The 23,533-nt window shown below is 46.4% G+C and overlaps 2 protein-coding genes across 2 annotated transcripts; one reads left to right on the forward strand and one right to left on the reverse strand.

Moving 5' to 3' along the window:
- Nucleotides 1-1,290: 1,290 nt before the first annotated feature.
- Nucleotides 1,291-5,963, forward strand: LOC118090836 (urotensin-2 receptor-like). The gene has a single exon (XM_035127106.2). It carries the CDS (start codon nt 1,293-1,295, stop codon nt 2,331-2,333), a length of 1,041 nt encoding a protein of 346 aa, XP_034982997.1. The 5' UTR covers nt 1,291-1,292; the 3' UTR covers nt 2,334-5,963.
- Nucleotides 5,964-6,164: 201 nt separating this feature from the next.
- Nucleotides 6,165-13,780, reverse strand: LOC118090838 (galectin-1). The gene is made up of 4 exons (XM_035127109.2): nt 13,657-13,780; nt 11,727-11,806; nt 7,486-7,657; nt 6,165-6,390 (listed from the first exon to the last, which is right to left on the reverse strand). Exons 1-4 carry the CDS (start codon nt 13,660-13,662, stop codon nt 6,244-6,246), a joined length of 405 nt encoding a protein of 134 aa, XP_034983000.1. The 5' UTR covers nt 13,663-13,780; the 3' UTR covers nt 6,165-6,243.
- Nucleotides 13,781-23,533: the final 9,753 nt, after the last annotated feature.

Here is a 23,533-nt window from a genome sequence, read left to right on the forward strand (position 1 = left end):
TATCCAGAATGTTTAAAACAAAACAACAAGCAAGCGGCTGTGTTGGTCCTTCATTAATATAGTAAAAAAGTAACATTAACATTTGAGGACCAATTAATGTTGTAAACAGCTTTTATAAAGCTGTTTATGTGCTTAATCTTTAAAGCCCATTTGAAACACATTCTAACTTCAAAGAAGAAGTGTGCATGCACACGAAAGCTCATACCAGTGACAAATTTAATTGGTCTCTAAGGTGCTACTGGAAGGGATTTTATAAATTTTGTTTTAACTCCAAAGAGTTCTGGGCACTGTAGTTTGTCAAGGGTTGTTTGGAATTATAACCCTGTGATCCTAAAAGTAAAATTAAAAATGAGATGCTGTCCCTTGGGTTTTTGACTGCCATTCATAGGTGACTTGATACATGTTAAATGCAGCTGGCTATGCACACACATCCTTGTGTGTTGTTTCTACTGCAACAGGCAGATATTTGCACTGAATGCAGCTACCCCTCTGTAACATGTTCATTGCTCCCCTTCCAAAATTTCTTTTTTAAAAAGGAACTTATCTCAGAGGATTGTTCTCATTCCCAGCCCCTATTTGACCCAGTTTCTTAACCACGTCTCTATTAATTCAGGACCTTCTATTCCTCTCTTTATGGGGTTGAGGGCAGAGAAAGGAAGCAAGCAGAGGCAAGGTTAAAAATAAAAAACCCCAAAGGAGATACAGACAGAAACGGGAACGTTGAAGAGAAAAGAATTCTGGAATCTGCTGGGTGGTCGCACTACAGCGCCATTAGCTATTGCTGAGTGTGTTTGCACTTGAGTGTGAAGCCATGAGTCAGAGATGCTCCACCACTCAGCGGCGAATGATGTTTTTGAGGAGGGCTGCCGTTGGGAAAGCACAACTGCCCTGCATCTCTTGTCAGGGACAAGAAGACGGGAAAGAAAGCATCTTGGCTGCCGTGGGGCTGGTTTTATTTGTGTCAACAAATGCTTGATGACAGAAGTCGCGGAGGGCCAGCTGGAGAGAGTATGAGAACTCTGCAGCAACAGAAAGCAGCAAGAGGATGCCATGCCATCAAATCTGGAAACGTGGAACGGATGTGCCTTCAAGAATGGTAAGATGAGCTTGGAATGCAATGAGGACAGCCATCCCAATAGCCTACATAATTCCCTATGAGGCTCACCAACCCACACCCAAGTGATTTTAGTTTCTTCCCATCATCCTTTGCCTCCCTGCCCAGCCAAGACTGTCAAACACACACTTTGTGTGGTTGGTAGTTCCTCTTAGAACCAGAGTGCCTCAGCTATCCAATGACGACGGAGCTCATCGAAGAAGCTTCATTGGGCAATTTCTCCTATGACGTGGAGCGTGGAGAAGAAAGTCCTGTCACCAGGGCCTTGGGCGCAGTCCTCCTCCTCATGTGTCTCTTTGGGACGACAGGCAATATCTATACACTGGTGGTAGCGTTTGGTGGCATGTCTGTTCGCTCGGTGGGTTCTTTGCGCATCTACGTGGTCAACCTAGCCTTAGCCGATCTGCTCTACCTTTCCACCATCCCCTTTGTGGTGTGCACATATTTCGCCCAGGACTGGTTCTTTGGGGACGTGGGCTGCCGGTTTCTGCTCAGCTTGGACCTGCTGACGATGCACGCCAGCATATTCCTGCTGACGGCCATGAGCGTGGAGCGCTATTGGGCCGTGACCAGACCCCTAAGGGCCAGGCAGGCTGGAAACAGCTACCGCAGGCTGGCTTGCGTTGCCGTGTGGCTCGTCTCGTCTTTGCTTACGGTGCCCATGATGGTCATGATCCAGCAGCGGGAGGGCAGGAGCCGAAAGCTCATCTGCTTTCCCACGTGGACGCCTGGCGCTTTCCGAGTGTACCTCACGGTTTTGTTTGGCACAAGCGTCCTCGGTCCTGGTTTGGTCCTGGGGGTCGTGTACTCCCGGCTTGTGCAGGCCTATTGGGCTTCCACAAAAGTCATGTGGTCACCTGTGGTGAGCAGGGCCCTGAAGCAGAAGCTGTTTCCCAGGATCTTCAGCATCATCGTAGCCTACTGGGCCTGTTTCGTACCATTCTGGGCCTGGCAACTCACCAAGCTGTACTGGCCAGAGGACTTGGAGATCGGGCCGACCGCCCAGGCTTACCTCAACTTTGGCGTTACCTGCTTGACCTATGGCAACAGCTGCGTCAACCCTTTCCTTTATACCTTGCTCACCAGGAATTACCGCGAGTACATGGCCGCTCAGGGCAGAGAAAGGCCACATAGGAGGCATGCTTTCTTCAAGAAGAAAACGCATGAAACGCCCCAAGCAGAACATGTGTCTATGGCAGAGGGAGAAGGGCTTGGATAAAGGAAGCAAAGGATGGCCACCAATAATCTACCCCAAGGATGCCTTTGCCTCTGCCTGCACATTCCAATTTGGAAAATTGGAATAAAATGTATTTTTTTTTTAAAAAAAATAGCTTTGGAGAGCAGCAGCAGCAGCAGCAGCAACAAGGTGGGAAATAGTGACTGCAAACTTCGCTCTGGGAACCTGCATGTTTGGTTGTTCACACTAAACCATCGTTTGGCTTAGTGTTGTTTTGTAACTGGGCCATAGTGTATACCAGAGGTAGGAAACCTATGGGGCAGATTTGGCGCACCAGGCCATTTCCCCCAAACCACACTGACCTGACCTATAGCTGCTGTTTGGCCTGGCTTCTAATTTTTCTGTGCAATTCTGTTTAACCTTCTTCTTTTCTGCAGATCAGTTTTCCCCAATGTAAAGTTTTGTATGTTATTTTCATTAATATATGTATTTTTATGCACCCGAGTACATACGTTATGGCTGGAGAAGTGCCTTGCAAGATTTGAAGCAGTGTAAATTTCCAAGGTTGGCTGTGTGTCAATGTTTGTGTTGTTTCAGAAATTGCAAATTGGGTAGGTTTGCCTTTAAATGCGAACTGAACTGAATTTCTCCCCATTCCTACCTATAGCTCCCAATCGAGACAATGAATGCCATTTGGAAGTCTTTGCATTGCAGCTGTCCTGTAATAAGTACAGCCAGATCCATAGCTGCAGAAATCACATATCCTTCCCCTGTTGGCTCCTGTTTTCATTTCCCTCTCCTTCATCTGTTGCCTTCCTTGTGTTGACAGCTAGACTGTAAGCCCTTTGAGGGCGGGGACCTCTCCTTTGATTCTTCAGTTTATTTATATGGATGATGCTTTAATAATAGTAGCAACAAACATTCTGTTCTCCCCCCCACTCCCAAATAAGCATGCATTGTGATCCGCAAGCAGCTTTAGTAGCCAGTGTAGGACAAATTATTGAGGACAAAATGATTGCAGCATACAGGAGGCAGAAAAGAGATTTCAGCAACAATGTTAAGGGCGAGTGGGGAGGAAGGAATCCAGTGATGATCTTTGGTGCAAAAATAGATGTTTCAAATACACAAATGTCTCTAGTTTCGTCTGTGAAATATTGGCACAGCATGAGACCAGCTTAGCAACAGCCAGAGAAAGAATGTCTTATGTGGCTGTAACATACCTCATAGCAGGAGAACTTCAGAAGGCAGGAAAATATGTGGAGAGAGAAGGGTTGGGAGGTCACACTTTCCTGTGACTAACAGAGTAGTTTGTAGAATATAACAAGGCATTTAAAATGTTGGTAGCTGATCCACAGCAAGGTGAGTTTTTTCTACTGCACACATATAAGTGCTTGTTGCACTAGATTAATCTACATACAAGAGTTAATAAGTTTTTAGTGCTTTATAAACATTAAGAATACAGTCCTGCTAAATGAAGAAAAGCAGAATTCTTTGCAACTGTCTCAGCTGCAGACTGTCACTGTTTTGTGAGAGGGACTCAAAAACTTGTAGGTTCCTGAAATCAGAATGGATTAAAGAGGTCTGCCACTCTGGTGCAACAAAGCCAGTTTTTAAAAATGACATAAAAACCCTGACTTTTTGTGGTTTGAAAAGCAACACCCCCACTGTAACGGTTGTGCAGAGGATGTGGTTTTGTCTGGCATGCCTTTTCTAAGCTCAGCAGCACAGTGGTATGGCAAGCACCACCAGCCACATCCCCCTCCAAAATGATTCTGCTTGCCCTTTGAGATCTGTGGAGGAGGTCTGTGTGGTGCATATGGGCAGGGCCTTTTCAGTCATGGTGCCCAGACTTCAAAACTCCCTCCCTCAGGGTGCCTGTGTAGCTAGCAAAGACTGCATTGTCTGCAGGCATTCGCGTACTCTGAGGCTGCAAACATCCTATACATTTAAAACACACAAATTCCCAGTGGAACTTTGCTCAGGGTGCTGGGAATTGTAGTTTTGCGATAGGTAAACTCTAGTTCCAGGATTTGTTGGGGGGGGGGAATGTGCTTTAAGTGTATGGTGTGTATGATGAATTCAGCAATGCAGTGGGAAATTCAAAAGTGCAGAGTCCCTTCATGGTAGCCACACCCCCTGACAGCCACACCCCTTCCAAGATTATACAATAATCTTAAAACAATACATTAATAATAATGTTTTGCATGTTTTGCAATGATCAATGTAGATCTCAATAGGTTGCCTTTCAGCTGCATCAACTATTTTCTGTGTGTGTATATCAGCAAATGATTTGGACTGCTCTATCTCCTTCTGGGGTGACTTAAGTTGCGTCTCCCTTGACATTCCATTGTGCATAACAGAACTTACACACCGTTGAGGAACCTGTGTTTTTGGTGTTCCTAAATGCTTAGCTTTGAAGAAGAGGAGTTTGGATTTGATATCCCGCTTTATCACTACCCTAAGGAGTCTCAAAGCGGTTAACATTCTCCTTTCCCTTCCTCTCCCACAACAAACACTCTGTGAGGTGAGTGGGGCTGAGAGACTTCAGAGAAGTATGACTATGCCAAGGTCACCCAGCAGCTGCATGTGGAGGAGCGGAGACGCAAACCCGGTTCACCAGATTACGAGTCTACCGCTCTTAACCACTACACCACACTGGCACACTGTACAGTATGTTCTTTGGAGCATACAGGGCAACTTCTCCCTGGTGATCTTCCCTAGGAGCCAGTCCTCCATGGCTGACTCACCTCCTTTCATTCTGGCTGACTCTTAAGCATGACAAAAGCTAAGAAGTTCCCCTTTCATGCTGATTGTGCAGTTCTAGGATGCTGGAGACATGGTCCCTTCTGCAGAAATAGTAAAGGGTCTCTGACCCGACCCGACCCCACTCCCCACGACCCCAGATCTGAATGAATTTGACCGGGCTTTACTCTTCACTTTATTTCCCAAAGTGCTGTGCTTTTTATTATGTTTTTCTTGAGGCTTTTATTGTGTTCTAAAATACAATTGCAGGAGACCTCTCCTTAAAAAGCATGCATATATATGTATGTATGTAAAATAAATTATTCACGGGATTGTCTCCCACCAATGCATTCTCAGCTGATCCACTGCCATTAATAGACGTAAGATAGTCATTAACTTCAATGGATCTACTCAGAGTATGACTACCATTGGCTACAGCCCAAGCTAAATAAAAACACTACCCGCTCTTGCACCTGATGACCCCAGTAGGTTTATGCGTATTTGTGTGTTGTGCACACCTTTGATGCAGCGATGGTGTCTAAAACCATGTGAGCAGCACCTGATGGAGGAGTCTCATCAACTGGCCAAGCAGGCAGTGTTGGCTGGTGCAGGGAGATGAGCAGTAGGTGGCGCTAGAGCCAATGGGCTATTCTAGTTTTGTCCCTATCATCCTACAAGGGCAACATGGAGACTAAGGAGAAGGAAATTACCAGGCGTGGCTTTACCCCTTGGACTTGTTATAAGAAGACAGGCAGATGATGCTGAGTGCAGACTGAGGTTGGAGGGATGGTGCCCCATTTGCCCCCCCCAATCATCCTCCACTGCTTCCAGTGGCTAGAGAGGTCAGACTTCAGCATTCTGCTTAACTCCTCCCACCTCTCTATGGTTATTGGGCGCAGGCTATATTAAAACAATAAAATAAAGAAATGAAATGTGCACCTGCATATTTTTTTATTTAAAAAATCAGAATTGTGGTTGGACCTGTCGGAAGTGTTGGCTCTTAGGTCCCCCCCCCAAAAAAAATTCCACAAGGGCATCTACTACTACTGACCACAAACACCATCTGTCTCCATGGCAATGATGGCCCTGAAAGAACCACGTGGCAAAGACTCAGAAAGACACACCACCAGCTTACACCAGAATTCAGCTGTGTTTATTTTGCTGCCTTATTAAGCAGGAGAGGTGAGCAGGACAAGACTGGGAGAGGCACTTAACCGAGAGAGATGCCTTTGAAGTTAAAGTCGCCTTCTACGCAAATATATTCAATGCCTTCCAAGTGAGCTCCATTGGGGACCTTGAACTGATGGTTGCCAGGCAATGTGATGGACATCTCGTTTTTGTCATGACTGAAGAACACCTGAAGGAGAAAAGAAAGAAAGAAAGAAAGAAAGAAAGAAAGAAAGAAAGAAAGAAAGAAAGAAAGAAAGAAAGAAAGAAAGAAAGAAAGAAAGGGGTGGGTGGGTGGGTGGCGTGGTTTCAGCACCACCCATCAGTTATCCCGATTCCCAACTGCTGAGCACCACCCATCAGTTATCCCGATTCCCAACTGCTGAGAGGGATAGCTCACTTGGTAGAGCATGAGACTCTGAAATCACAGGGTCATGTGTTCAAGCCACATGTTGGGCAAAATATTCCTGCATTGTTTGGGGGGGGAAGGTTGGACTAGAACTAGATAATCCTTGTGTTCCCTTCCAGCTCTTCTATTATTCTAGTTATCAAGCGACTGGACTGGAGTTATGGCTGCTAGTGGAAGATGCACATCTATCCTGGGCTTGCTGGCTTTTGACAGAATTTTTGGGCCTTTTTAGGACTTGAAGAAGCAAAAGTCCAGCAGGTAGTGTTTCATTTCCATACTAACAGGATTGGGATCCTACTCCCCCCCCCACACACTGAGGGCTGTTTTCCTTCCTGGGCAACTGTTTGGGGGGCCACAGGCCAGTGTTGGGTGGGACCTGAGGCAAAACAGGTGACACAAAACAGGTAAATGTCACCTTTGGGCAGCAGGCTGGTTACTAGGCACAGACTTAACACACCTGTCCCTAGCACCCACCCAGGAAAAGGCAATGTCAGAATTTGAGGAAACATTCAGCCAGGCCAAAGCACATGGGAAGGGTGTCAAGGGTTGTGGCCTGGGGATCTCTATCATCTGCATTCCAAGGCAGCTCCACCTGTTGAATGTTTGCTTCTCCTTTAGCTGCTAAGTGCACAGACAGGAATCTGGAATTGGGGTGGGCAGGGAAGCATCACCTCAGTTTGGATCAGTTGCATAGGAACAGGGCCTGCAGTCCAAACCTCAGCAGCACCTCCATCCCATATTCATGCACTGCGGAGACCTCCATCCATGCCGCTTTCAAACGTGGCTTTATCGCCTCTCCTTATGACACTTCCCCACTCAAACCCACAAGCAGTCCCTCCTTTTCCCTGCCACAACCTGTGCAGATCTGAGTCTCACCTCCGTACTGCTGGCCTCTTGGAAGGGGAAGTTGGACTCCCTGTGTTCTTGGCCCCATTTCCCGTTGATCCTGGAGTTGCAGACAATGGTTCGGATGTCCCCGTGAGCATCGAAGCGCGGGTTGAAGTGCAGCATGATTTCATTTTCGCCTTTGCCCAGGTTGATGACAAAACTGAAACAGGCGGCAGAAAGTTAATCGCAAAGCCCTCGTGTCTCAGGGATCCACCGCTACGCTCTTCAGATGCTCAGTGAAGACTGGGTGCAATCTAAACGCATACAAGCACACATCCCCTGCAGTCTTTGTGCTAGCAAATCAGGAGAGACGTTCAATAAACAGGTCATGTGGAGTAGCCCTTAGGGCCTCCACATTTACTTCAGAGTTGCCCAGAGAACCACAATGGCAGCCGCTCCGCGCTCAGTCCCACCTGAAGCAAGTTGGTTCACTCCCTGCTGCATAGCAGAGCTGGATCTCTCTCTGGGACAAATGGTGCTTTTTTTCCCACAGAGAGAAGAGGTGCTGGGGAGTGATTTGGAGTGGAGAAACAAGCCACTCGGTGGGGAAAGGCCTTTCTGCTTTAAATGATGATAAAAAGCTAGCTTTCATGAAAAGAGGTGTTTGTTCCCCTCCAAGACAAGCTGCAATAGCAGAAGTTGCTTCACAGACTCATAGAATTGGGCTACGTAGACGTTGCCCACTTAAAACTCAGCAAGGTCATTTCCCTCCCCTCACTGTGTTTCAAGGCGCATCAGTAGACTTGGATTTGTTTCCAAGTTGTCTGTCCACACGTAGAAGCCAACTCCTAGGAGCTGTGGTTCCTTCAGCCCTCCCCCCCCCCATTGATGGGCATTGCAGTTCAAATTGTGTGTGCGCACCGCATCTTGTGAATATATGGGGCAGGGCCTACCTGCCCCCCCTCAATATTTTACTCAAGTTGGCACCTTTGCAAGGGGGGTGGGACTGCCTCTGTACGTTGTATTATGGTTTACATTTTCAAATTGGTTTGAAGCTGGCTTTGGACTGGGGAACACGTCAAGCCACAGTATTTCACAAGAAGCTACTCTACGTTGTGGATATCACTGTGTGTGCAGGCATTCAAGAACCAGCGGTGGGAGCACAATGGAGCTACAGTACATAGTCATGTGTACACAACTGTGGAGATCATCTTGTGGGGGCAACCCACAGGCCACCAGATGTTGGATGGCAACTCCCAGCCAGCATGGCAAATGGCCAGGGGTAATGGGAGTTGCAATCCAGCAACATCTGGAGGGCTACAAGTTAAGCTTCCTTGATCTAGGACCATCCCTCTGCTCAGTTTCTATTCGTGGAAAAAATGCAAGCTGCTTCTACCTGTCCTAGAGGCAAGTTGAAGCAATCCCACAACACCTCTCCTTATTGAAGAGCATTATCTGCCTCTTTTGAGTGATCCACCCTACCCTTGAGGCGTCACCATGTAGGTGCAAGCCAGGGAAGTTTGGGGAATGAAAAACTAGGAAGCTTCACTGATGGTATCACAAGGAGAAGGGAAGAGTTTGGGCATGTTCACCTTCGAGTGTTCCCAGTGATGGAGCCAAAATCCCTCCGATTTGGCCCTGAGGCCCCCTGCTGTCCAACCACAGACCTCCTCTTGCATTGCTGGAATTTCCCAACATTTGCTCATTAAGCCCTCTCTTTCAACAGTTACAGTTCCTCATATAATGAGAATTCAGAAGAAACAAAGGCAGCTCCAACCCTTGTCCTCTGGAAGCACTAGAACAACCTCCTGTGGCTAGATTTCACTGCTGTAGCATGTGATCATGCAGCAGACAGAAAGGGGTGTGGTGCTGTCTCCCCGCTACTGTACTGTCTTTTTGGCAAAAGAAATCTTTCAGCCAGCAGAACTACTCAGTTGGGCCTTTGATAGGGCTGGTTTCTGGCCTGTGCAATTGCAGCCTCCTTCAGCTTGCTGCTTTATGAGAGCCCTTATTCCCCACCCCAATTCATAAACTCTTCTCCTTTCATCTCAATCCAATCCCCACAAGCTAAACTTTGCTCAGGATTGAATCCAACCTGGCGCGGATTAGGGGGTGTCTCAAACTTGCAGATTCTTTTGGCAAATGTTCCGTCTTCTTCCCACCCCTATTTGCGCTCCATCGCTCTGTGAGATCCAGAAACTGCATTTATTTCAGAGGTATACGTAGGTCAACGTGGGAAAGGCTATGGCTCTGTGGCAGAGCATCTCCTTCAGATGCAGAAAGCTCCAGGTTTGATCCCTGGCATCTCCAGAAAGGGCTGGGAGAGACCCTTTCCTGAAATCTTGGGAGAGCTGCTGCCAGTCAGCGCAGGCGGTATAGAGCTAGACGGACCGACGGTCTGACTTAGCTCTGGCATTATGTCCTGGGCTGGTATGCCAGTACCTGCTCAGGACATTTTGCCACTTGAGGCAAAAAAGAAAATAGTGGAGGGGGGGCACCACCTTTTCTCTGCTGCCGCCTGATATGACGAGGCTGCCCACTGAAGCCCTGGCGTGGTGAAGGTGGCGGAGAAAAAAAAGAAGGCTGGAGAGGAGGAGGTGGCAGTGGTGGGAGTATTGGAGGGGAAGTGGTGGTGGGTGAGTTGGAGGCAGCAGGGAGTGGTCCAGATCTGACGCCACTCCAAGCTCTGCCCAGCCTGCCACCCGAAGTGACTGCCTCACCGAGCCTCATGGACTTTGGTTCCAATGGCCAGCCCCAGGTGCACCACTGCTGCTAAGTGAAGCCCCCCGTTGGCTGCTATTTGCATCTCCGGCCCCCTGCACATCCATTACTCTTACACAACTGTGGCTCCTCCTCGAAAGGAAGTAGGCAAAGTTCTGTGCTCTCGTTTAAATGCTTGCCCTTATTGCTGTGGGATGGATTGTACAGCTTGCCCTACAAAAAACGAGACGCTCGTAAATCTGGGACAGGGGAGGGACTCCGAAGCGGAAAACCAGAATGAGGAAAGAGAAAAGCAGTGTGTTCGTCCAGAGAAGGTGTACATTCTTGCTGGCAACAGCACCAAGTGGGTCTTGACTGTGTGCAGTAGGCATGCAGGGGAGAAAGGCTTTGCAAGAGGAGACTGTAGGGGCAGATGTGGGGTGGGAAGAAGGATGGTTGCTTCCAACATCTGGTTCTGTTTAGGCTCTTGGCAGGAGCAGCAGAAGGATGGGGGAGGGGAGGCCATGAGCTGGCCTAAGTTCTGATGTAACACACTGGAAAATGCTGCGGGGTGGGCATTTCTCCTTCCCCTCCTTGGCAATTTCCACAAAAGCAAGGGTTTCTCCACAATGGAGAAAAATGTGTATTTGCACCGGCTTGTTTCCCCATTCCTGTTGGGAGACATGGCATCCTCTATACTAGGCATCCCCAAACTGTGGCCCTCCAGATGTTTTGGCCTACAGCTCCCATGATCCCTAGCTAACAGGACCAGTGGTCAGGGATGATGGGAATTGTAGTCCAAAACATCTGGAGGGGCAAAGTTTGGGGATGCCTGCTCTACACAAACCCTTCCCTATCACAGGGTTTCCCCTTTAAATGCGGGTGTGTCGTCCCCCCCCCATCCTTAGAATATCTGAAATGGCCAGGATCAGAAAAAAATCCACATTTAAGGAGATCTGGAGACAACCTGGGATGCAGTCCACCTTTAGCTCTGGTGTGAACACACCCTAAGACAAAGGGAAATGGGCTTCCTCTTTGTAGCTTAATGAGGAGCAGTTTTATCCCTAGGTCTCCCTCCTCCCTCCCATGTCACCAAGGGCATACCTGCGCACTTATCCATACTGCTTTTTAAGGCGGGCAGTAAGTTTCCTGGGTCTTCATTAATTCCCTCTTGTGTATATGAAGCCAACCTTCCTTTCCATGCTTTCTTCTCTCTCCTTAATCCAGACTTTCTCATACTCCGAAAAGCAGAGGGAATGAGAAAATCTGGATTAAGAGCAGGGAAAGGAGTGGGCAGCCAGTGATTTTGAGGAGAATGTCATACAGGGAACATCATTACTGTCAAACGACAATGGGGACTGTTGCATAGTGCTCCACACTAGTTTAACCATCATTCCGAGGAATCCCAAGGGATTCCGATATCTGGAAGATGAGGGGCAGTGCAGGTCTGCAAAAGAGTTCTCAGTATGTTGTGAACGATTCCCAGGATTCTTTGGGGGAAGCCATGAGAGCCAAAGCTTCCCAAGGCCCATGCAAGTTTGGAATGCCTGTGTGCTCAAAGGTAATTTCTCCCTATGAAACCAGCTTACCTCTTAGCTCCTGCTGGGATATCACCTTTCACAGAGAGACGGCTGCCGGGGGCCACATTCAGGCTGGTGCAAGTAATTCCCTAGAGAAGGAATTGAGAGAGGAGTGATTCGTTCTCTCCCTTTGCCAAGCAGCAGTAAATTCTGCTCTAGTTATATTATTGCAGATGAACTGCCCTCAGGAAGCTTGCCCCCGTTTTCCTGCTTATCTAAGAGGGGGGGGCAGGGAACCTGTGGCCCACCAGATATCACTAGACTCCAGTTCCTATCGGCCCCAGCAGGCATGGCTAATGGTCAGAGATGATGGGAGTTGTAGTCAACAGCACCCAGAGGGCCATCTCTGGTGAAAGAAGATGTCATGTTATTCTTCACCCACCAAAAAGAAATCCGAAACAAAAATGTGGGCATGTAGCACATTTTATTCCTAAACTTCAAAGCAGGTTAATATTTTTTTAAAAAATCACCTAGTTTTGAAATAACTAAATGTCTGGCAATTTTTGTGGCGGTAGATTTGGCAGGCAAGAGTCTGTTTTCATCAGATGAATTAGATCAACCAGGGCACTCTTAAGCACCAGCTTGTCAGGCAGTGATGGGTAACCTGTGGATGCTGGAACTACAACTCCCATCAGCCCAGATTATTGGGCATGTGGCTCTGAGTATCCTCCTTCCAGACTCCCTGATACCCTATGCAAGGGAGTATGCTCCTCACCTCTCCTGCTTCAGATGAACAGAGAAGTTAGTGCACTACTTGCAGCCTCAGCCATCCAGTCAGTAAAATGGGTATAAAACCTTGCTCCTTTAAAGCAGCAGCCTGAATTAAACAATTGGGGCTTTTCCTGCTACAGAGATAAAGAGATGGAGGAAACACCCCCCTCCCCAATCTTAGTTCCTGTGTTGGGAGCAGGGCCAGCAACAAGAAGCCTAAGTTACAAAACTTCCCTAGAAAGAAGTGAAAATGATATATATATATTTCTCCTAGCAAGAAGGGAAAGGCTTAACTGGCGAAGGCTGCCGGCAGATGTTCCGAGCCACACCCAGCTGCCTTTGAACATTCCCATCTCTCACACCCAACAGGTGCCTTTAAGTGCTTATAATTCATGGATTAATTATTACTCCAGGCTCCGAGCAAGTTTCAAAAATGGGATTAGGGAGTCTGGGCACAAGATAGGCGAGCGCCAGAAGTAGCTAGTTCCAGCCACTTTCCCTATCTGGTGCATGTCTCTCTGTGTGGTGGGAAGCTTATAGGCTGAAGACTAGGAAAAATGAATCATCGCAAATGCAAATCTAAGCAGGACTCCAGTCTTTGCCTTGCTACAAACATGCCCTTCTGAGAAAGAGAGGGTTGCAGGATCCCTTTTGCTATGGGGTTCTCCCCTGACCACATCCCTCCTTTTGACTGTAGCATGTAAACACTTACAGCTAACAAAACCAACATAGAAGCTATAAAGATGAGGTAAAAGTGATAAGAATACAACAACATTTGATTCAAAGAACATAATTTTGAAGTGTAGTATTGCAAGCAGGACAATTTCTTATGTAAAAAAAAAATCCAGGAGGGGAAGTCAAGGGGGAAGGTGGAAAACGGGGAATTCAATTTTTTAAATTATTTGCTATGATGTGATTGTGAATATATATATATATATATATATATATATATATATATATATATAACCCAATAAAATTATTTTTTTAAAAAGAGAATGCACAGTCTCATAGCCAAACATCCTATCTCACTACAGATGAATCAGCACAACTCCTGAAAAAAGCACCATCAATCGATAGCAGGACTCTCTCCCTTCAGCCTGGCTGACATGCCTGCAGATTTCCAGCACTGAGCTTGGCACTCCAGTGCCCTTGGTGCACTGGAATGCCTGCCCCTGTGGGCAGTCAGTGATACCCACCAGCTGCCCCCCCACCTCCTCCCCAGACTCACAGGCATGATGCTGTCCTTCCAAGCTGTTTGCTCCTGTAGCTCACTAGGGTCCTTGCTCAAAGTTGTGGGGGACGAGAGTGCCACTCCCTTGCCCTTATATAGGCTAGCAGCCGAAGAGTCACAAGCTCCAATGACCAATCCAAAGGCAGCAGCAGAAGATGGGCGGAGAAGGGGGTGGCGGCAGCTATTTGTGGGGGGATGTGGCACAGCCTTCCTTGTGGGTGCTGAAGGCGGCTTTCGTGATGCATCCCAGCCATTTGCTGGGAGAGTGTGGCAGTGACGAAGCCAGTGGAAAAATAGTTTTACAATGAGAGGGTTTTATTGTCCGGGATCTTTTAAAAAATTAAACTTGGCAGTTGGCAGGCACAGTCCTGGGCCTCTTTGTTTAGAAAAAAGCCAAGAGCAGCGAGAAGTACCGAAGCCAAAAGATGCAGAGAGATATTGGAATAAACGGCTTTTATAGAAGAAGGCGAAAGAATAAAATCAACGCGCGGAAGAAACGCCGTGTATTTATGTAACACAGATATGAAAACATTTGGGAACTTTACAGATAGTTAAGTCTGTGGCCTGTGGCCAAACACTCCAACGTGGCTTCACAGCTCTGAAATGCAGGGGAAGAAACAGGAATTGCTGAGCTGGAAGTGTCTCCCAGAGACTATTTAACCCATTATCCATGCACAAATCAACTTATCACACGTTTGTCCAACGAGCAGTGATGGACAGTCAACTCAACAACATCCTCTAATAATTGGTTCTGCTGCCCTGCTCTTCTCTCACTTTGAGATTTCAAACCGAAATCTTTGCTACTTTTTGCCATTATCTCCGGAATTGGAGTGGGGAGAGAAAGACAAGCCTAATCCTCTTTAGTTTTTGCGCATCCTGGCATGCATGGCTTCTTCTGTCCCAAAGCTACCACTATAGGCTCACCTGCATGACACATATATAAGACCACACCCCTGTTCTCCACATTTATCCATCTGAAATAGCTACCATACCACACCCTAGTCTCATGCTTTTAGCTACCATATTGGAAGATTAACATATTGGAAGGTTACCAGCCCTTTGTTACCAGCTAGGTGGAACTTAAACACAACCAGGGTAAGGTTGGTAAACCCAATGGTAGCAACCCCACCCAATGAACAATCAATTTCCTTGCCCATTCCAAGAATGTAGAAAATGCTGGCATCAATATATACACACACCATGTAGCTGAGAAGACCTATGGAGGGCCAAAGATTCTTCACCTTCATTAAAGACATTATATTACAGGGTTACTATATAAGTTTATAATGATGCTAAATACTTTAAACTGTGGCTGGTTTGTTCCCACGCAACATCTCAGTCTCCAGACTGCCAGCTTTTCTGTTTGTAGTACACAACAGAAAAATGTACTACAGACAGGCAGCATCATATACCCCAACAGGTGCGATTAAGAATAAATTCAGTAGAAGCCAACAACCCGTACCACAACTTCCAATATCCGAGGGAAGGATATCATTGCACTTATTCCATATTGCAAGAACAAAGGGTTATTGCTGAGAATTCCAAATACGTTTACCTTTGCTTGGATTGTGCTCACATTGTCCTGTGGGTATGTTCACACACTGTTCTTGTGCTGCGTATGTGCCGCCAAACAGAGGGACAGTCTTCTCAAATGTTACAGCAAGGAACATTGGCTTGAGCATGTGGGTTTCAAATTGAGGCACCCCTTCCACGCCAGCAGCCAGTCAGTGCTTGATAGCATTGACTTGACTCTTGGTTTGGTGAGTCCTTCTTTGCAGAGATACAGGAGAATGCATGTTGTTGCATGCAAGGATATCTGGTTCAGCTCCCCACCGAGAAGATAAGTGTTGCCATTTTTCAACAACTATGATAGGAGAGCCTGCTGGATGGATGTGGCGGTGCGGGGCTGGCCAAGTGCCATTTGTAATCATTCTGATAAGTACAGTTGAAATGCATGTAACAAGAAACAAAGATCGGTCTTGCTTTTCTGCTAAAGCACCCAGCACAGAATGGAATCCAGCGTGCTGGCTGGGGCTGATGGGAGCTGTAGTCCAGAACATCTGGAGGGCATCAGGATGGTGAAGCTTGGTGCATCTCCGCCGATCCCTGTTGTTAATCCACACCTGCACTCAAGCACCTGAGAAAGCCACCAGGTGGGGATGACTCATGCATGGCTGCTAAAAGGGGAAGAGGGTGAAGCTTGCTGGCTTGGGGTCTCAGAGTTTGTTCGGCTGGTGGCCAAACCTCCCATCCGTCTTTGGCTGGGTGTGTCTTGAAGTGGCTCTAATGCTTCTTTCAAAAAGAGCGAGCAAACAGTTTGGTGCAAAAGGCCCTTCCAGAAAATTCCGCATCTTTTGAAATCTACCCACATTTGGTAGACCAGACCAATTGTGACTCATTCTGAACGGAAAATACTTTTTTTTTTCCTGAAGGGGGAAAGAATTAACTTCTCTGCAAGAGCAGCATCTGTATAATTAAATCTGTAGAGCAGCGCAAAACCAGGCTGCAGGCCAAACGTCTGCTTTTGTGGTTTGTGTGGCTATGCTCGCCTTGTATGCTTCCACCCCCACCTCTCATCACAAGATAGGCTGAAGCCCTTCCAAGAGATTCAGAACAAATCTTTCTTTCTTCCTCTACTAGGTTAGTTTCTCTATGCTTATGGCAAGAGCGTTAATGGTTCACATATCATTTTAGCCCTCTAGCATAAACTCCAGAGTTTAATAACAGTTTGATGGCGTGTAGTACAAAAGACAGGAGACACTGCAGAACTCTGGTGGGTGGTGGCAGCACAGGACAGGGAAAAAAGAAATCTTGTGGGGAGGGATAAGTCTCAAGCCTTGTTTAAAAACAGAGCGACTTCCCTATTACCATCGCACTAGTGCCAATGTAGCATTTGCAGTTTTGTAACTGTATGCCGGTAAAAAGGCCTCTGAATTGCAGCCATCTATGTCAACAATTCCATCTAAGTCAACAGAATCATGAAACTGACTATGTCAGCCGACAATCTGTTTCTGGTCCGGTGTCAATTTCATGCCCACCCGAAAGTGTTTTGGAGATGGGGAAGAAGGGTGGGGAAATAAAAAAGTGTTTTTGAATGACAGATCACTGCTGAGAGTGAGAAACGGCTTTGCACTGCTGCTTCTCCCTTGCTGCATGTGTGGAAAAGCAGGCATGCAGAGTTCAAGTGGGGTGGGGTGGGTGCAAGGTGTATGGGTGTGTGTGTCCCGCTTTCCCAACCAGAAACGTTGGAAGGCTTGCAATGAACATCACTGTCCAGCCTGGGATAATCAGGCAAGTAACTACAGAGAGGGCAGTTAAGGAAGCCTCTTTACAGCTGAGCAAGTCCAATGCTATTCTCTCACCTGGACAAAAAGCTTCTGGTTCTCACCTGCTGGTCGCAGCTACTATCTCTGTTCTTGCTGGCTATAAACTGTCTCCACCCTCAGCTTCACAGAAGCTGAGTTAGACATGGGGGAAGTCTGCAGAGTAGACCAGAAGAGAGATATTATCTATACATTTGGGGAAGAGGAAGGAAACAGAGAGAGTTAAATAGATCAAAAGTCACTGCTTGCATCTCCCCCTCCAACAGAAGCAATTCTGTTATATTCCTCTTCTAGCATTGAGTTCCCCATCAGCCTCCAACCTTCCCTTGCCTACAGTAGATCTTGCATCAGACAAATGTACTGAAACCCAGTGCTTGCTAGTTAGGCTGCCACACCTTTGTATGAGTCATTCCTAAGACATTGGCCCCCAAAGCACCTGGCAACATCTGCCCGGCACCTGAGAGAGATTTTAATTATGATGAACGGTGGCAAGACCAAAAAGAGTGTTAACAAGTATATTAAGTCAATGGAATACTTTCTATGTAACAAGGACTGAGAAGGCCCATTGACACACCAAAACAGCCCTGGATGTTGCAGTAATCGAAGAATGGACATACAGGCGTGAACTAGGTTTGGCACAGGCTCTCAGTGGTCACTGGTGGTCTCTGGTGCTGACAGGAGGGCCCACCGTAAAGACTCTCACACATTGCCCTGGCTTCCTCAAGCCAATCCAAGATGAACACTCCTGCTCTGGAGCAGCTTGGCAGGAATAGGGAACATTATTTCAAGCTGAGGGCTGCCTCCCCTTCACGACACATCTTCTGGAGGGGTTCCATGGCAGTGGTGGGAAGGACTGGAGCCAAATGTGGGTTGGGCCAGAGCCCTATTCCCTTTTCCTTATATGCATACAGATTCTAAGCATTAGAAATAATACTAAAATAGTGGCCTATGTACTGGGGTGCTGCCCTGACACTGGGGTTGATTCTGCACATTGGTTGCTCCCCATCTCCATGACACTGAGATCAGTAATAAGGTCAAGTCTACACCATACATGGTCCCTCCGTCCAAGAATCCTCAGAACTGTTGTTTGTTAAGAGTGATGGGAACCATAGCTTTGTAAGGAGTAAACTACAGTACCCAGAATTCTTTGGGGGAAGCCATGCACTTTAAATATATAGTGTGGGTGTGAAGAAGAACTGCTTTAGGAGAAATAAAAAAAATTCCTTCAGTAGCACCTTAAAGACCAACTAAGTTTTTATTTTGGTATGAGCTTTCGTGTGCATGCACACTTCGTCAGATACACTGAAACAGAATCCACCAAACCCTTATGTATATTCAGAGGGTGGGGGTGATGGGAATGGGTGATGGGCTGATGGGAGTGGTGAACCTGTAGATGGCTGTTAACGACTGCTGATGACTGCAATTGGTCCTGGGGGGGGGGGAAGCAAGGGCTGAGGCGCTAAAGAAAGCTTGATCATGCATAAGGAGATAAGAATCCAATGTCTTTATTCATCCCAGGTGGCTCCATGGTTTTAAGCTTGGTAATGAGTTCCAATTCAGCAACTTCTCTTTCCAGTCTGTTCCTGAAATTTTTCTGTAATAAAACAGCTGCTTTGAGATCTTGTATAGAATGTCCTGGGAGATTGAAGTGTTCTCCTACTGGTTTCTCTGTCTTGTGGTTCCTGATGTCAGATGTAACCACATCATCTAATTCTCCCTTGTCAATGACCACAAAAAAGTGGCAACAGAACATCACAGGATTTTGTTTTTTGTTTTTAAAAAAAGCAGCCCAAATTTTAAAGTTACAATCATGAACACTCCTTTTTTTGTGCAGATTGATTGTTAACAGTCCAGCCTAATCCATTGAAATTTCATCATTGGGAACTAACCATTAAGACATTTTTCTTGGGGTGGGGGGTGGGGGGGCGCAGAATCCCTAATATGGAATGGGAATCTTTCTTATGGGCCAACATGGGCTTTTCCTGTGACCCAGAAAATGCCAAATTTAGCCATTCAACAAGGGAGGATAATAAACCGGAGGAAGAGGATTATAAACCACCAGAAGATGTGACTTCATTCTCTGAGGGAACAGTTCCCTCTGACAGCTGGGTGAAGCTACCCAATTTGTCATCTAGCATGCCACCAAAAATTAATCTCCACCTTTGCTGGTAGAAACACTGCCTGGTTTCTTTGGATGCCTGTTCTCTGCTTATTAAGGAGCTTATGCATTTTGCCTACGGATGGAGACAGACCTGGGCAGAAGCTAGTTCTTGTGTCTGATGGGAAATCAAACTATTGTTCTGCTTCTTCTTCCCAACAGGCCTTGCTGCAACTACCTGAAACCTGTCTAGCACCTTAAAGAGCTTCATCTGAATGTCTGCCACCTTCTTCCCCCATTCTGCCTTAAGGCCAAGACCAGATGCAGACTCCATGGCTTCTGTGTCAGCCCAATCCATTTTTTCCCTCCCTTCCCCAATCTATTTCCTTACCATCTTGTCTGGTGAAGTGATCCACACCATGCATTTGAAAATTCTAAAGCACATCAAGTGCACATTTTCCTGAAAAGAACCATGAGAACTGTAGTTTCTTAAGAGTGCTGGGAATTGATGTTTGTGGGGACGGGAGGACAACAGTTGGAAATATTGTGGTTAAACGTGCATTGAATGTGCTTTAAATGTATAGTGTGGAAGGTAAGGTAAAGGATGCGGGTGGTGCTGTGGTCTAAATCACTGAGCCTCTTGGGCTTGCCGATCAGAAGGTCAGCGGTTCATATCCCCATGACGGGGTGAGCTCCCATTGCTCTGTCCCAGCTCCTGCCAACCTAGTAGTTCGAAAGCACGCCAGTGCAAGTAGATAAATAGGTACCGCTGCGGCGGAAAGGTAAACGTCGTTTCCCAGCGCTCTAGTTTCTGTCACAGTGTTCTGTTGCACCAGAAGCGGTTTAGTCCTGCTGGCCACATGACCCGGAAAGCTGTCTGTGGACAAACTCTGGCTCCCTTGGCCTGAAGTGAGATGAGAGCTGCACCTCATAGTCGCCTTTGACTGGATTTAACCATCCAAGGGTCCTTTACCTTTTTTTTTTTATAGTGTGGACCTAGCTCGAAAGCAGGCACAATATTTTGTGCTGTTTTGACTGGCCTGATAAATTGATTTTTGAACGATTAGGAGCCAACATGGCCACTTTTACTTTCAGAGTTTCTGGAAGATGCAAGAAGTAGAGAGAGATCCCTAAACAGTTTTTTCTGGAGCTAACAGTAACTGGAGCACAGTTATGGGGTTTACTCATGTATGTTGCTGGGAAATCTGCCTTGTAAGGGGAGCTGTTTGCCTCCCCTCTTGCTTTGTTTGGGTGTTAATAATTATAGCAAATATATATAATATATAATATATGCTGTAAGTCACCTCCAACATCCAAATAAAACAAAGCCAGGTAGTTCTGCACTTAGAGTTTCTCACCACTCTGGGAAGTCAGGTTCAAAGTTAGTGCAATGTAGCAGATCATAGTGCAACTATTTGTTTGTGTCATATTTTATGACACTTTAATTCATTGTAGTTCATGGATACATTGCATTGTATTGTTCACAATTTTAAGGTGCAATTGAGGTGCCTTGAGGGGACGTTTGAGTCAATTTGGTGGAATACAGGACCGTGCATTGCTTATAAAACACCTAAAATTTACTAAGCACTGTTGTTGTTGTTTAGTCGTTTAGTCGTGTCCGACTCTTCGTGACCCCATGGACCAGAGCACGCCAGGCACTCCTGTCTTCCACTGCCTCCCGCAGCTTGGTCAAACTCATGTTCGTAGCTTCGAGAACACTGTCCAACCATCTCGTCCTCTGTCGTCCCCTTCTCCTAGTGCCCTCCATCTTTCCCAACATCAGGGTCTTTTACAAGGATTCTTCTCTTCTCATGAGGTGGCCAAAGTATTGGAGCCTCAGCTTCAGGATCTGTCCTTCCAGGGAGCACTCAGGACTGATTTCCTTAAGAATGGATAGGTTTGATCTTCTTGCAGTCCATGAGACTCTCAAGAGTCTCCTCCAGCACCATAATTCAAAAGCATCAATTCTTCGGCGATCAGCCTTCTTGATGGTCCAGCTCTCACTTCCATACATCACTTCTGGGAAAACCATAGCTTTAACTATACGGACCTTTGCAGGCAAGGTGATGTCTCTACTAAGCACTGTACAGAGTCTCAAAGATAAGACAGTCGCTGCTCGCAGGCTTACAACTTAATAGACACAACACAGAATATAAATCCAATGAATGAAAGAATGACAGTTGCTAGGCATGAAAACCAAAGCTTCAGGCCTGAAGGTGTGGCCTTCTCAAATGAAAATCTACGGACCACACAAAAAAAGAACAATAGAGCAGATATCCCCTCTAGCAGGGCTGTCCAACTTCCAAGACACTGCGATCTACTCCTTCTATAAAAAAACTGGCAGTGATCTGCCCATTGGATTGACCAAAGTTATTGAGCTTTTTGGGGGGAGCCAAAGTTGTTGAGCTTCCACCTCTTTCTACTTTAGAACTGGATGGTTCTCTGTGTGTATTTGTGGCTAAGATAAACTTCCATTGCTGTGTAATTGCCGGGGAGATGGTACTCTCACTGCAAAGCTACGTGGGTAGTCCACACCCTCTCCCTGATTTTCATGGCCACAGTGCTGTTGCCTGCAGCTTTGCAAGCCCACACAAACTCTTAATTCTCAGGCTTCCAGGCTGAGCTCAGAGCTTGCAAAATGGGACTAACCTGTTGGGTCTGATGTCTTGCCGCCTGTTTGGGTATGGGACAAGTCGTAACTATGTAAACGTCCCACACATGCTATCTTGGACTTTTCTTGGGAAAAGGAAATGAATGATTCTGAGACAGCTCAGTTTAAGAAAAAGTGGGAAAGTTCCTCTTTAGCTTTTTTTTTTTTGCTTTTTAAAATCTTTCTCTGTGTTTCCTTTCTTTATTTCTATTGCCCTTTTCTTATCTTCTGTTTTCCTTCTTTGTTTTGTATCTTCTATATCTGCAATTTTACTGCATTATGTGAAAATCTCAATGAAAAAAATCAATAACTGAGGACCATCCATTCTGATGGGCAGCAACTATGTAAGATCTCAGACAGAGGTATTTCCCACCTGCTGGCCGATACCATTTCAAGTGGAGATGCCAATGATCTTCAGCGTACAAGCCATCTGCTCAGTATTTGAACATCACCTGCTTATCTCTAGCTAAGAACATAAGAGCAATCTTGCTGGATCCACCTAAAGGCCTATCTAGCTCAACATCCTGCTTCCCATCATGGCCAACGAGATTCCTGTTCGACACCCACAAGCAGGTCACTTTTCCAGAGAATGGTATTCAGATGTTGATGCCACTAATTCTGAAGTTATCACATCACTAGGGACCACTGACTAAAGAAAAAGAGGACAGAATGACATGGATTTGCATATGCTAATTCATATTCATAGATGCAGATTTGCAAATAATCCCCACAATTTAAGCAAAATCCATTAGATCGCATAATGGAAAGACTGGGTCTAGGTCACCTGTTTGCCTACTAGGTCTGCTGTCCAGGTGTGAACTGTTGATGGTGAATTTAAAACCCATGCTCTCTGTTCAGTCAATTCTTTATCTTTAAACCAGTTTTGGACCAGACAGCCCTTCAAATAGAGGACTAAATTCTGAAAGAGGCTGTCTTCTGTTAAGTAGGACTTTTAGTGTTTTGTGGGTTGTTGTTGTTTTTAACAAGTAATCAGGGCTGGGGACTATGTGCACCTGATACATTTTAGCTTTCCATATCATGTGGAAGGATTTCTGTGGTAACCCCACGAGTCATTATGAGTCATTCAGCAACTGAGGCTCAACTGTTTTGATACAGATAGGATGGGATCCATAGAGCTGTGCAACAGACAAGATGCTTTACAGTAGCCATTTCTGAAATGGAGGGGGACTTCCCATATTAGCTTGTGATACGGCCTGGGAGTCTGCTGACCAAAGAAGTGGAGAAGAAAAAGAAGGAGGCTGCGGCAGAAGTTCAGCCCATAGCTGCCAAGTTTTCCCTTTTCTCGCGAGGAAGCCTATTCAGCATAAGAGAAAATCCCTTAAAATAAGGGATAACTTGGCAGCTATGGTTCAGCCTGCTAACCACATCTGGGTCCTTGAGTTTGCCTAATGCAGCTCTTTGGCTCCTTGCCTATATTGCTTAATTTCGGAGCATGGGAAATCCTTCCGGAAAAATGAGCTCAAGGGTTAAACCCAGGCAAACTCTGGTTTACGTTATGATAATGCACAGAACACTTTGGCCCATGCATGTTGCCAATGTGGTTCTTAATAGGTGCTTCCTCTGGTTTGCCAGAAGTGGCTTAGTCATGCTGACCACATGACCCGGAAGCTGTACGCCGGCTCCCTCGGCCAATAAAGCGAGACGAGCGCTGCAACCCCAGAGTCGTCTGCGACTGGACCTAATGGTCAGGGGTCCCTTTACCTTTAATGTCGCTCTACACAGCCATTGCCATGGAATCAGGGCAGGCAATTCCTAGAAGTTGGGTCGTTCTCCCCCTTCCCT

Source organism: Zootoca vivipara, chromosome 10 (assembly GCF_963506605.1).
Source record: "Zootoca vivipara chromosome 10, rZooViv1.1, whole genome shotgun sequence".
In the NCBI taxonomy this organism is placed as follows: Eukaryota; Metazoa; Chordata; class Lepidosauria; order Squamata; family Lacertidae; genus Zootoca; species Zootoca vivipara.

Coding starts and splice junctions, on each gene's coding strand:
- LOC118090836 (XM_035127106.2), top strand. CDS start 1,293: ATGACGACGGAGCTCATCGAAGAAGCTTCATTGGGCAATTTCTCCTAT.
- LOC118090838 (XM_035127109.2), bottom strand. Junction 7,658..11,726: donor ATCCCAGCAGGAGCTAAGAG/GTAAGCTGGTTT, acceptor CGCCTGTTTCAG/TTTTGTCATCAACCTGGGCA. Junction 6,391..7,485: donor AAGAGGCCAGCAGTACGGAG/GTGAGACTCAGA, acceptor TTTCTCCTTCAG/GTGTTCTTCAGTCATGACAA.